Source organism: Peromyscus leucopus, chromosome 5 (genome assembly GCF_004664715.2).
Source record: "Peromyscus leucopus breed LL Stock chromosome 5, UCI_PerLeu_2.1, whole genome shotgun sequence".
Classification (NCBI taxonomy): domain Eukaryota; kingdom Metazoa; phylum Chordata; class Mammalia; order Rodentia; family Cricetidae; genus Peromyscus; species Peromyscus leucopus.
Genome location: NC_051067.1, coordinates 4,103,192 through 4,117,192, shown reverse-complemented (window position 1 = coordinate 4,117,192; position 14,001 = coordinate 4,103,192). Strand labels below are relative to the sequence as shown.

At 44.0% G+C, this 14,001-nt stretch overlaps 1 protein-coding gene across 11 annotated transcripts in view; it reads right to left on the bottom strand.

Moving 5' to 3' along the window:
- Positions 1–14,001, bottom strand: part of Tut7 (terminal uridylyl transferase 7) — a 61,255-nt gene that overhangs the window by 19,487 nt on the left and 27,767 nt on the right. For all 11 annotated transcript variants that reach the window (XM_037205666.1, XM_028893687.2, XM_037205664.1 and 8 more), the window contains exons 12-18: positions 11,768–11,948; positions 9,423–10,492; positions 8,763–8,913; positions 7,849–7,935; positions 6,897–6,997; positions 4,533–4,590; positions 1,566–1,669 (exon numbers count right to left, since the gene is read on the bottom strand). In XM_037205666.1, the coding sequence (XP_037061561.1) occupies positions 1,566–1,669; positions 4,533–4,590; positions 6,897–6,997; positions 7,849–7,935; positions 8,763–8,913; positions 9,423–10,492; positions 11,768–11,948 (1,752 nt within the window). The remainder of the gene's footprint in view (positions 1–1,565; positions 1,670–4,532; positions 4,591–6,896; positions 6,998–7,848; positions 7,936–8,762; positions 8,914–9,422; positions 10,493–11,767; positions 11,949–14,001) is intronic.

Below are 14,001 nucleotides of genomic sequence, written 5' to 3'. Positions count from 1 at the left end.
TGAAATGAGTGCCTCATTTCACTTATGTGCTTATTTTTAAAAAGACATTCATTTCTCTTTATCTCCCTGAAGAAAATGCCTGAAACACCAGGCATGGTAGTATGAACTTGTAATCTTAGCACTTGTGGGGTGGAGCCAGGAAGACCAGAAGTTCAAGGTCACCATCAGCTGTACAGCAAGTTCATGGCTAACCTCAGCACTATGAATCCCTGTCTCAATCCCCACTCCCAGCCCCGGCAAAAACAAAGAGTAGATGGAAGGAAGCAAGCAAACAGAAAGACTTAAAAAAAAAAAATGTACTCAGCCAGGCGGTGGTGGCACAGTTTAAAGCAATAGGCTCAAGGTAATATAAAACATAAGCCACATAAAGATGGCTACCACACAGAGAATCTGGATTATGTTCTCTTTGATATTCGTAACTGAAGAAAAACATTTGATTGCAAAAGCTGTTGAGTTATGCCAAAATGTATATTTTAAAGGTACCTTGACTTCAAAATTTAGCTATAAGGATATGTTGCTTTGGAAAAGAGGCTCTGCTTTTGTTTCTACAGAAAGCCAGAGGCTATGGATTTGTTCCAGATTAAGATACATCAGGTTTGACCAGCCAAGACCACCTGAAAGGTCTCCGATGACACCATGGCCCAGATGATCCAACATCCAGAATCGTTTCAAGGCAACTGGCTCAGACGATACAGTCTCACGGACTACTCCATGATCCTAAAATTTTCTTTGTGTCCCCAAAAGATACAGCGCCCCCCTCCAGCAGGAAGTAGTAAGAGAAGCTACGCCCAAATTCCCAAATATACCAAGCTGGCTTTGGAGATGTATAAAAGTTAAAACCTTCCTTTTTAAAAAAAGAAAAGGGGAAGTGTTGTGGGATGGTCTGTATGTCAAATCTGTTGCTCTGATTGGTCAATAAATAAAACACTGATTGGCGAGTGGCCAGGCAGGAAGTAGGTGGGACAAGGAGAGAGGAGAATTCTGGGAAGCAGAAGGCTGAGGGAGAGACACTGCCAGCTGCCGCCATGACCAGCAGCATGTGAAGACGCCGGTAAGCCACCAGCCATGTGGCAAGGTATAGATTTATGAAAATGGATTAATTTAAGCTATAAGAACAGTTGGCAAGAAGCCTGCCACGGCCATACAGTTTGTAAGCAATATAAGTCTCTGTGTTTACTTGGTTGGGTCTGAGCGGCTGTGGGACTGGCGGGTGAGAGAGATTTGTCCTGACTGTGGGCAAGGCAGGAAAACTAAAGCTACAAATGGCCTTTAATCCCAGCGCTCGGGAGGCAGAGCCAGGTGGATCTCTGTGAGTTCGAGGCCAGCCTGGGCTACCAAGTGAGTTCCAGGAAAGGTACAAAGCTACACAGAGAGACCCCGTCTCAAAAAACCAAAAAAAAAAAAAAAAAAAAAAAAAAAATGTACTCAAGGAACCAAAATAGGAGATTCACACATAACATGGCAAGTGAGAGGACAGACTGGGCTGGGCTAGTCTTTGAGACTCTTAAAAAAAAAATAAAAAAAATAGAAAGAAAGACAGGCTGGGCGAACCCTAAGCATCTTACCAGTGTGTTATACAAGCTGATGTCTACCTCTAGCCCACTTCTTAGGTGGAAGAACTTCACGATGGGCACCTTTGCTGTTGTAATGGGCAGGATGTTCCTCAACCCTAAGAGGGAAGCAAGAAGCATAATTAAACACAACAACTGGGCAGAGATGATTCTCATGCTAATGTCCAGGATGAACTAAATCTAACTTGAGCTGTCTCATTGTATTCATTACAACTAATCAACGAAGTCTGTTGTTAAGTAACTAGAAAATGCCTGGCAAAGTCTGTATCTATTAAGCACACTGGTATTTGAATCACAAGAACCAAAAAATCCACTGTCCTCCACAACCAACTAGCTCATGAGAAGCTGCAAGTGTGTATGCCAGCCGGGCTGTTTCTAGAGGAACTACTGGAGCTGGCACACGAGTTCTACTACCCTTTCCATCTGACTAATGGCCCATGAGCCATCATCTCAATGCCCGACACAGCAATCACCATGGAGCTAAAACAACGACCGGAAAGGGAAGGAATGACTTTCAGTGGGTGAGGAGACTGCCTGAGGCACACTTTGAACATGCTGAAGTAGTGGAGGTGGAAGTCATTTACCTGGCAAGGAAAATGGCACAAAAAGGCTCCAGGGCCCTTCCATGACACTATGTAGGCTGGAAAACGGACCCAAGGGAAAGGAAAATGTGTTATAAGAAACAGCAGGAGAAAAACTGGGAAGAATCCTTGAGGACAAAGAAACCAATGTGCTGGCCTAAGTACTGGATAATCATGGACCACAGAGTTGAACCATGTTCCTGGTGAACAGTAGCCTGGAGGCACAGGGACAGAGGCAGGGTGACCACTCCTGAAGAACATCTGAGCTTCAATTGTCACAGTGGCCTGAGAATGCAAAGATGAAGGAATGCATGCTTGAGATTGCTTATATACAAACTCAATTCCTGTGGGCCTACATGTAATGGTGGTATGCAGAGGACCCTTCATAACCGGACTTTCATAAGGGGGAACAGAAATGGAAGGCATCCTAGGGAACTGCACGTGCAAGCGGTCAGCTGCAGAGCAGGGCCGCAGATTGAAGCCGCAACAACTTCAACTTCCCTGGCCTGTGCACAGATCAGGCGAGCAGTCGTTTGCCTATGTTGCTATTGCACAGACGCCAGTGCTGAAGTCTAGAAGGGATTTAGAGTAAGAGCCGGTAGAGGCAGCAGGACAGAAATGTAAAACAAAAAACAGCAACAACAAAAACCCAAAACAACCAGCAAATCTGAATTCACACAACATAGAACCAGTAGGAAGTCTAGGAACGAGAATCTCCACAATTTGCTACGCCCCTCTTTCTTATTAGGGAATCTACCATGATTGATCTCCTTTGACACTCACAAACCTGTCCTCGGAAACTTATCCCTTGCATGTCACCCTGGCTCCACTTTATAATTCCAAAGGCTTCTGTTTCTACCCACTGTAATCAAGTTTTATGCCAAACTTCAGCTCCTCCCAAATACCAAAGGAGAGACACACACAGGCTTTTAACTTTTCTGCTGTCCTTAAATAACCAACACTTGTAATATGTGGCAGGCATTCAGTACTATGGCTGGGGAGACTGCCTGCCTTTGAAGGCACTGGCTTGTAAGCAGAGCCCTCCAGTTACCATTACATTCTCCAGAGTCCACTTCGACCATATAATTCTCTATATAAACGACTATACAGGGTAATTTCTGTTCTAAAAACAAGCACTAAACATAGTGGAAGCTCAGGACAGGGGCAGTCTATCTCAGCCCAAGTGATCCAGGAAAAGACGGAAGGCAGGCAAGCATGGGTGAGTTACAGTAAATGTCAATGTCCAGCTCAGCTCTAAACACGAAAAAATGTTCAAGTCTAGGAACTTCACTTTTTTTGTATAATCTGAGAATCCAAACAAAACTTATCTTTAGAGATGGACTCTTACTTGAGGAAAGTTTCTTCTCAATATACAAAGGAAACTGTATCACTGTGTGTGCACAAGAACAGGAGCCCTGTTGTTCACCTTCATTCTTTACTCTCAGAACAGAAGTTTAAGAAATAAATGTTTAAAGAAAGTGTTTTGTTAAGTGTGGTGTCTGCACCTGTGATCTTAGGTAGTCAGGAGGCTAAGGCAAGAGTTGTGAGTTCAAGGCTACATTAGACCCTGTCTCAAAAAAAAAAAAAAGAACTCGTCCCAAACAAATAAGAACTCTCAAACACACAAACCCCTCCAAAACCAACCAATTAATCAACTAACCACCCTACCCAGCAAACAGCCAGGCATGATGGTACACATCCATAATCCCAGAAACGAGGTACAGAGGAAATTTGAGGTCAGCCTGGGTTACGTGGTTAAGACAGAGCTAGGGTTGTACTTCCGTGGTAGAGTGCCTCTGATGAGCAAGGCCTCAGACTCTACCCCCAGCAACAGACAAGCAGGCAAACAAACATACACTTTCACTATTTTGGTCCACAGCTGTCCCTAAGAACATTTCAGGTTTGTAGATCATTTGTAGGACCTATACATTCTATAGCTCTAAATACTTCAGAAACCACCTACAACAGTCTTCTAGATCTGTGATGAGACTGGATCAAACTATGTTAAGCATCTTGCTTATGGTTCACAGTTTGTTGTGCAGAAAGGAAGCAAACACAATTCACCAGGTCTGTGTGCTCTTTACCGTATTGTGGGCTTTCAGCAATGTCTACAGTTGGATTCACATTTAAGGCAAAATGACTTAAATCTCTCACCTGCCTTGAATATGCTTTGTAACCCAGACAAAATAGCTAGCATCAACCACACAGGCATTACTACCAATTTTCTTTCTTTATTAGACTACAGAACATTTTAATGACAACAATATTACATATATTTATAGATGAGAAGGCATACTTCCTCATTGGCATGAATAAATTCTAAGTATATAAAACACTAAAGAAAAAGTAAAAGGTATTTTTGAAAAATGAATAGAGGTACCTGAATGCTTTCTGAGGACTCTTGCCAGCTCCTCAATAGTTCTTACACAGTCCAACCCCTGCAACAAAGGCACAAAAACAAGAAAACTGAAAGCTAAATCAGGAAACAAGCTGGGCCTGCTGGCACATACCTGTAATCTTAGCTACTCAGGAGACGGAGGTAAAATGGTCAACAATTAAAGGGATGTCTGGGTTGCACAGTAAGTTCAAAGCCAGCCTGGGTAACTTAGTGAGACTGGGGAGGGCTGGGGACGGAGCTCAGTGCTAGAGAGCTCGCCTGGTTTGTGTGAGGTTCTGGTCGGACCCAAAGCAAATCGGGAACAAGCAGGAGGCAGGGTCCTACACTGTGACAGCTTCCACCACCTTCAGAGATAGCGAGGTTCATTTCAAACCTTTTCTTCTTCTTATTTTTATTTGTGTGCCTGTGTGACTGAGTGTGGGCACACACATGTCAGGACATTACATGTGTGAAAGTGAGCATGCATGGTTTAAGTCAGAAAACAACTTTTCAAGAGTCAGTTTTCCTCTTCCACTGTGGGAGTCATCCGAGCTGTACTGAAAACTTCTACCTGCTGAGTCGCCTCCGCAAGCTCAATCTCAGATGGCTTTTATGTCCCTTCAGTGGAGTGTCAGTTACGATACATACAAAACACCCTAAAGATATGTAAACCTTTTGGATGTACAACAAAAGCCAAAACCAGAACTTCCAGAAGGTCTCTGAGCCACGAGAACTTTCTCACTTGGAAGAATACCTTAGGTATGGATATGCAAGAGAGCTTCTGTCCTTCCTCACATTTATGCTGAGCAGATTTGCACAGTTTATTTAAGAACTGATGCCTTGCTGTGGAGAGCGACTGAACTCAGGTTACTTCCCTGTGGGACTAGCCAAAATTAAAGTCACACAGTAGTTTGGAATGGTGTTTTGGCCAAGTCTTCATGTTTTTGCTGTTTTTCAGACCAAGTGTCTCTGTGCAGCCCAGGCTGAACTCAAATAATTCAAGGCCCTCTTGCCTGTGCCTTCCAAGTTTTGGGATGCAAGCATATTCCACTGTACTCTGGCACATAAAAACATGTTTGTGATCCCCATCTGCATAAGGCCTTCTGATGGTACAGATCCTATAACATATTCAGAATTTTACTTCAGAAATAACTATCAAAAGTAGTTTAAAAAAAAAATTAATGAAAATCAACATTGAGGAGATATAGGTCATTCCATATGGTAGAACTAATCTCACTCTACACCATTCATCAAATTCTAGGTAGATTATTTTTGACGGGTTTTCCTGAAGTCAGAAATGCCCTTGGAATGCAGACTCAGAACAAAGCCATGTAGAGCGAGCTCCTGAGCAGCAGCAGTGCAGGCATCAGACCAACAGCATCTATGCCACTTCATTCCGAAGGGTCCCTTAGTGACAGGTGTGACTCGGTGCAGGGCCCCACCTGGCATGCATAAGGCACTTACCAGACTCTGTTATCAGAGAGAGAAAGAGAGAGCAGCCACAGAGAACATGTACAGGACTGGGTGTGGCGCTATTCTAATAAAACTGTGAAAACAGGCTGTTAGCATGGAATGATGGCACAGGTCATAATCCCGACTCAGAGGCTGAGGCAAGAGGGTCAGGAGTTCCAGACTAGCCTGAACTATACAGCAGACCCCCATCTTCAAGAAGAGGGGGAAAAATCAAAACAACAAACGGGGCTCTAAGCTGCTTTTCAGCATATGGGGTGTACTCTGCTATTTCTCCTGACAGACATGATCCAAGCCATCCAAGAGAGAACTTCCCAAAGCAAGAGGGGGAACAGAATTATCTACCAAAATACATGTTTTGGTACTGATAAGACCAAGCTTGTCTTAAATCTAGGTCCTGAACTCAAGAGTTAATGCTCACCATATATAAGCAAAGTAACATCACAGATAACTCTGGGAGGGTATCTGTCCCGGTCTAGTGACTAAGCCAATGGGCACTGGTGAAGGCGGTCTGGATTCAGAGCAGTCAGCACAATTTGTACTACAGTGGAAGCCCCTTCAGAGCTACCTAGTCAATGGGCATGCTTTGCCTTTTTTTTTTTTTTTTTTTTAAGACAGGCTCTTGCTCTACAGCCCAGGCTGACCTTGAACTTCTAGCAATCCTCCTGCCTCAGGCTCCCAGGTGCTGGGATCACAGGTGTGTCCACCCCATGCCCAGCCAACACTTGCTACTCTTCACATCCCCTCCAAGTGGGTCAACACAGGTTCAGAGGCTGTGCTTCGCGGTGCACTGCATGTGGAATGCCCCGGTACATTCCAGATGCCTCACAATTCTGCCAGTGAGGACGGCGCTAACCACATGTTCACAGCACATGTGTGTTCACGTGGCAACCGTACCTCAGCAGTCTCATGTCCGTTAATTGTCATACAGACGTCAAGGTCACTCTGTTTGAACCCAAATCCATTTTTGGAGGAGCCAAACAAGCTCAATTTAGTTCCTGTTAGGGACAGATGACAAGTAATAACTTATTACCTGAGTACATTTAATTGTTGTTTTAATGAATCCAAAATACCAATTGCTAACTATCCTATCTCATAATTAAGGTCTTTAAGTGTTGTTATTACAATGACTTGTTTGTTTATTTATGTACTGTGTCTGTGTGCATATGTGAAAGACAGGGACAATATGCAGGAGCTGTTTTTTCCTTCCACCATGTGGGTCCTGGACTCAGGTCATCAGGCTTGGCACCAAGGTCATTTATCTGTTCAGCCATCCTGCCAACCCCAATGTCTTTTTAAATACACATTTATTCTTAATGATTCTCTCAGTTTACTTAAATATACATGTTATATATGACATGAAAGATTAGTGGATACCACTTTATACAAAAATGCAAGAACGTCGTTCAAGGAAAAATGTGAACCATTTAATACTGTAAGAGCGATGCTTGTAATGTACTTTAAAAGACTGATTTTTACCTCTGTGTCTGTGTCTACATACATTAGTGCATATACCCTCAGAGAACAAAGGTGTCAGGTCCCCTGAAGTTGGTCTGTAAGAGCACCATGTACTCTTACTGGCTAAGCCATTTCTCTAGCTCCTGGAAATGTGTGCGACTTACTCTAATTCCAAGTGAATTTACCTCCTGCATGCTGGGTGATCCTACACTGTAGTCTTTCTGTTGGTAAACTAGATGTGGTGGACCAAAGCCCATCCCAGATGTATAAACGACCTCAACTCTGATCCTACTTACCACAAGGTTTTCCCATCGTTGCTAAAGTTAATGTGCCTGTAATACACATGTTCTTCTATTACCTTTCCTTTCCTAAAGATAAAAAAATTACCTACCTGGAAAGTCCTGTTTTATGAAACTTTCTAGATTTTGCCGGATATGTTCACGAGCCTGATCTTCAACAAGAGTTGGAGAAAAATCCTCTGTTTAAAAACAAATAGATACAATGAGTAGGGGAGTGACTTAAAAAAAGAAAAAGAAAAAAGAAAAAAAAAGAGTTGATATTGTTAGGAAAGCTGAAAAAATAGTTTTGAGGAAAAGAAAACTTACAAGCTTCAAAAATTAGACTTTTATACCTTCTCAGCAAACAGTGCTAGCAATAAAACAGTCGGACAGCATCTGTCCAGCTAGGACTGTGGGACAGACATAATGCCAGCAGTGGGATGTCCACGCCAGCCAGGGACAGACACACAAGGAGACCCTGCCTCAATGAGTCTAGCCCAAGAACTGCTCTGGAGAGGGAAGCTAACAGGGACAGGGGCTCTAAACCTGGGTTGACAGAATCTTCTAGAATTCCAACAGAAATGTCTGTGGGCCACTTTGTTTTTAAATGGGAGCCCGGTTTCCTTTTTTAATATCTGAAAAAATTTAACAAAACAAAAATGTCAATGGTAGCTGGGCAATCCTGGATATTTGGGAGGCTAAGGTAGAGGAGGACAGCTTGAATCCAAGAACTCAATGACACAGTGAGACCCTATCAGAGAAAGGGAAGGGGGGATTAGGCTGGGCCTGAGAGTCAGAGGGTGGCCCCACAACAGGGAAGCACAGATTGGAATCAGTGGTTGTGAAAAGGTAACAAGAGGACATGAAGTGGAAGTAGTGAGATGTGGGGAGTGGATGCAGGAGGATCTGGGGGATGGGTGGTGGTGAATATGATCACAACACACTGCATGCAATTCTCAGAGGACTGACTGTAAGGCTGACAGTGATAACTCTTGAGTGTCAACTCCTGTGCACACAGAAGACTTACTGTAACACTGGATGCAAACTTGATCTAAGATATTTGAGAACTTGGGTGTCAGTGGTGGCAAAGGTTCCAGTTGGATTCTCTTGAAGTCCTCAGGACAGTCCTTCTTTAGATGACCTTCTCGTTTACACAAGCTGCACACAACTGTGGGAGACTGCAGAGATATGATGAACCAAGATAAAAGTGATTGAGATAAAAATCTCTGCTAAATAAAGGGTCTTAGAAAAAAATAATTAACTATAGTTATTCCCTAATTTACAGCTACTCCAAATGTCCTGAGAGATGGGACATGCTGCTGGTGATGTCAGGAGAAAAGGGATGTGAACTGTCTGTAGCCTATGCACATCCTATTAGTCTCAAGGAGGGACATGGATCAAGTGGTCACACATCAGAACCTGTTCATGGAAATCAGGCTGACTAACAGCTCAGCTGGTAAAGGGCCCTTGCTGCCAAGCCTGGTGACCTGAGTTCAATTCCTGAGACCCACACAGTGAGCGACCTGACTCCCTCAAGTTGGCCTCAGACTTCCACAAACACACAAATGGCACATATGCCTATTCCACACAGGTGATAAATGGATAAATATAACACCCTCCCCCCAGAAATAATATCCATTAGAATGCTCTAGAGTCCCCCAGATCTGAGACCATCAGCAACCATTACCTTGCCTTTGGTGAAGGTCAGTTTTCTAAATTCATAGAAGAAGTCCGACTGGTCCCTGGGTGAATTTTCCTCAGGAAAGCTTTTTTCATTAAGACTTATTCTGTTTAGGTCTATGAGCAGAGTCCCACCCATGTGTTCTCCAGACTCTTCTAGATCTTCACCCTTAGCAAGCTCAGCTAAGTCATCCTCTTCAGAGAGGGCATCCTCCTCCCCTGACCCAATGTGTCTGTTATCCCCCTGATGTTCACTAACAAGCTCCTCCTCATCTTCTGTGTGGTTCATACTGAGCCTGGGCTCCTCATCCTCATCCTCATCCTCGTCGTCGTCGTCGTCATCAAAGTGCATGACTGCTGATGCCTGGCCCGGGACTAGAGGGGAGAAGCAATTCAGAGACCCTTCTGTGTTTTCTTCATTGATATCAACCTTGTCATCCGAGGAGGCACAGCTGCCACACTCTTCAGTGCCAGGGCTCCGGAGCCCTACCAACTCCAGAGTGTTGTCTGCTTGGAGACCACAAAGGCTGCCATAGTTCTTAAGTTCTGGATGCTTGCTGCTGCTTAAATCTTGATCATCAGAGCTCAAAAGATGCCTGGACTTCCTTCTGACTTCCTTGTTGTCACTTCCTGTTTCTTGATGCTGTGCTGCGGCATCCTCACAACCCTCGCAACTGACCTCTGCTTGGACATAGCCAGAGCTTTCCTGGTGTATCTGAATGTGCACACTTCCTATTTCCTCCTTTGGTGGGCTTCCCAGCAGTTCAGTGGTATCTTTAAGAGTAAGCGGTTGTGCCTTGCAGGAACCTGAGGTGGGAATACCAGGACCTTGAGCCACAGCTGCTTTTCCCAGTTTATCAGTATCTGCCTCTTGGAGCTTTGGGCCACAACTTCTTGCTTCTTTATATGGGTCTGAAACATGGGTAATGGGGCCAGGAGGCTTTGTGAGGTTGGGTTTTGTAACTCTGTGTGGGAGAGCGAAGTATTTGTATGTTGTCCTCAAACAATGAAGTATATACTCAAACACAGGTTGGTTATTCAGGGTCCTTGCCACATTTCTTTTAACAGAATAGGGGTCTGTAACAAAAAAAAAGAGAGGAAAAAAAGAGAAAGCCACCACTTCATACACTTCTATTTCATCATGTTTAAAACTAGACTTTCAAAGATAAAGCAGGTAACAAACAACAGTAAACTGGATCATGCATCTTACATGCTTTAGATACACTTAAAAACAACTCGGTGGGAGTGAGGGCAGCAGCTGAAAGCAATGCTCCTGAGTCTCCTGCTCTCCACAGAGAACCCATGGGAACTGAGACCCCTTCCCTAGCTGCTCAGTGACTGGAGGTAGGAAAGATATCATCAGTGTGGCTCTTGAGCCCTGGGGAACTGAAGACCTTCCAACAGGCTTTGTGGCTGAGTCCTCTGCACCCTACTCAGCCAGCCTTGCGGTGTGTCAAGCTTACCTCCACTCTTCCGCCCTGGGAGGCCCCATCACTGAAGTGGCTGGCCTGAGTTTCAGGGGCGAGAGGGAGGCACCAGGAGGAGACACCACTTCTCTCAATCTTTTCTCCTCCCCTAGAACTCCAGCAGGTTAGGCAATTGGCCAGAAGAGCTGAGCCAGAGAAACTGCAGGGGAGGGTTTAAAATGTGAGATCCCCAAGACTGCACATAGAATTTATGCAAAAAGAAAAATATATCTTATGCAACATAAAGCTTGAAAAAAAAATCAAGCAAAACCGAGATTTCCATGTAGGAGTTTTGCTGTTGTTAAGTTAAAGGAGGAGAGCTAAGATTTCTAGAAGGTTCCAACCTCCTGACTTTGCAAAGCTGAGAGGAGTTTTTCCATTCGGTGACACTAACGGCCATCACTGTCTGATAGCTGACTCTGCATGAGGAAGTTACTGCTTTCTGCTTTAAAAATAACTCTGTTCCCTCTACTGGAGTCATCCAACCTTAAGAACAGCATTTTTCACAAGAAAAATATTTCACTCATCTTTGTAAAACTAAACCTCAACAGGAATTCCTAAAAGGGTAGGATTTCAAAACACAAAAGTGAGGACAGTAAGAAGAAGACTAAGAATCCACAGATCGCAGGGAAACTTCGAAAGCACTAAGTTTCTAAGCACCTCACAAAGCAGGGACTCAGGTACCTTTAACCAGTCACTTGATTATTAAGACACTGTACCTTAGGGTAAGCCCTTGGTCCCTTACAACCCAAGGCACTGCATGCAGGAGTCTAGTGTTTATTTTACCTTCAGACCAGGCCTACCTCTGGTAGGAACTGTAAAGAGAAATGTGATAAAAATGGGCTGTTAGATTGGTACCATATAAAAAGTAATTGAACAGTATTACCTTCAATAGCGATGCGCTTTTTGGGCCAGTCCTTGGATTCCCGGGATATCAATTCTTTGACACGAATACTGATCACTAAATCAGCCAGATTAAACTCTAAAGCATAGAACCGTAGCAATTCCACCCAGAGTTGCCCAACTGGCACTGAAGGCTCGTGTTTTATATTAAATGTCAGTGGAACCTATGAATGACAAGGAGCACAGAGGTTAATTCAGATGCCAGCTCAGCCCGAGAAGTAAGAGATTTCTCAAACCTAAGTGAAAAATTTGAAGACTTCAGAAAACCATGAGCTGGACAATCCATCTAGATAATCTAATGATAGGTTCTATTTGGTCAGAGGTGAACAGCATTGCACCCTGGGATTCAAGCATGTTAACACTCAGCCATTGTCTCAGGAATCTCACCACAGGAGCAGACAGCACAGCTAATTGTGAAGTCTCAGCAGTAGGTGGAGAGGCCCCTGTGAAAGGCTGCTGGTGTGCTCAGGAAAGGCCTGGTGCTGGTGCTGGTGCTGCTGCTGGTGCTGGCAGGCACCTGTGCAGGTGTGGGGACTCAGAGCTGCTCCTGCTGAGGCAGGGAGGAGGAAGAAACTCACTGTCACTGGCCCGACACACTGTATCTGCCAAGTGGCACTGAGTCTTTACGTCAGATAATACTTAGTATCAGTTCAAACAACATATGTGACATAATAAAAAGTACACAGGACTTAAGATAGAAAGGAACAGGGGAACAGTCCCATGTGACTCTGCCAGCCCATAGCTTTAGCTGCTCTGCAACTTAGTTTCTCTACTCTGTGATTGTTAGCACAGGCAGGACAATGGCCAACAGAACTGGCTGTGTGACAAGCCTAGTTTAAAATCCACACTCTGCCAGGTACTAGCTGTGATGACCTTGGTCAAGGTCTATAACCTGTCTAAGACTTGAATTCCTCATCCGGAAAATGGGGATAACAGTACCCACCTCATAGGGTTGTTGGGAGGACTGAGGGAGATAGTGTCTGTAAAGTGCTTAGCACAGTGCCTGGCAGACAGTGTTCAAAAAATGGTCGCTATCATTACTGCAGAGTAGGGATGATACACCTATAACACAGGACAGTGATGAGGATTAAATCAGAAGCAAGGGAAAGCAGCGGGCAGATGTGGTTGCTCTCTGCACTTTTCTCAGGCACTATCTTTTGAAGAAATGCAAACATCACTGAAACACAACGTCACACCTGTAAGATGCTCTTTAGAGGTAATTCAGTTCAACTCCCATGTGCTACAAGAAGGAACTGAAATCCTGAGCACTTTCATGATTCCTCGGTGACACTGCTTAGCAGGAAGAACCAGCAGAGGTTAAGCAAACCACCACTCTGAAGTTAAGTATGTTCTAGAGGTTGCTTAACCTCTCCAAATAACAATTTTAAAATAAAGCATTAAATGGACACATAACAATGACTTTTTCTTCACATTTTTTCCTCTAATACATGAATAAAACATTTTTCATCTGAAGTATATAAATTTGTCTACAATCAAACTTCTAACACCACACTTTAAAATAAGTGGTGTGATATTTCATTAACTAGTAAATCTCAGGCACATGGATTCACGAAGTCACCTGGGAGGACTGCAAGGCAGTGCTGACACTCCTCACTGGAACAGACCTGGTCTAAGTCCCACACATCGTAGTTGAGGACACAGAAAGCCTGAGAGCCTTGTTGAATTTCACCTCTTTATCCACTTTGTAGTCTGAGGAAGGACTTTTAAGTCTCTCACTTAATGCCTTCAAAGCTTCATAGCAAGGGACTTCAGAAGACTATCTACACCACTGGTTTTATCCTTTCTTTTCAAAGTAGAGAATACTCTTTTCCAAGGAAGAATAGCAGCTAGTGTTGACCGAGTGCTTATCACATGCCTGACACTGATTTAAACTCTCTAGGAAACAATGAATGCAAGGAGAGGCACTAAGATTATTTGTGGGGAGGAAGCCGGGGCACAGGAAGATTAAGTGACCTGCCTAAGGACACACAGCTAGAAAGTCAGAGCTGAGACACAAATTCACATTCGCCATCTCAAAAGCCTAGGATGCTTCCCACAACCCAAACAAAAACACAGAAAACAGAATGGTGCTGTCTAGGACAGCAGGGTCAGGGACATCTCCACTATTCTCCCAGTTCTAGGAAACTGGAGTCCATAGTTCATCACTGGTCCATTTTGAGACACGCATAAACCATGGACTAGAGGAGTAACATGACT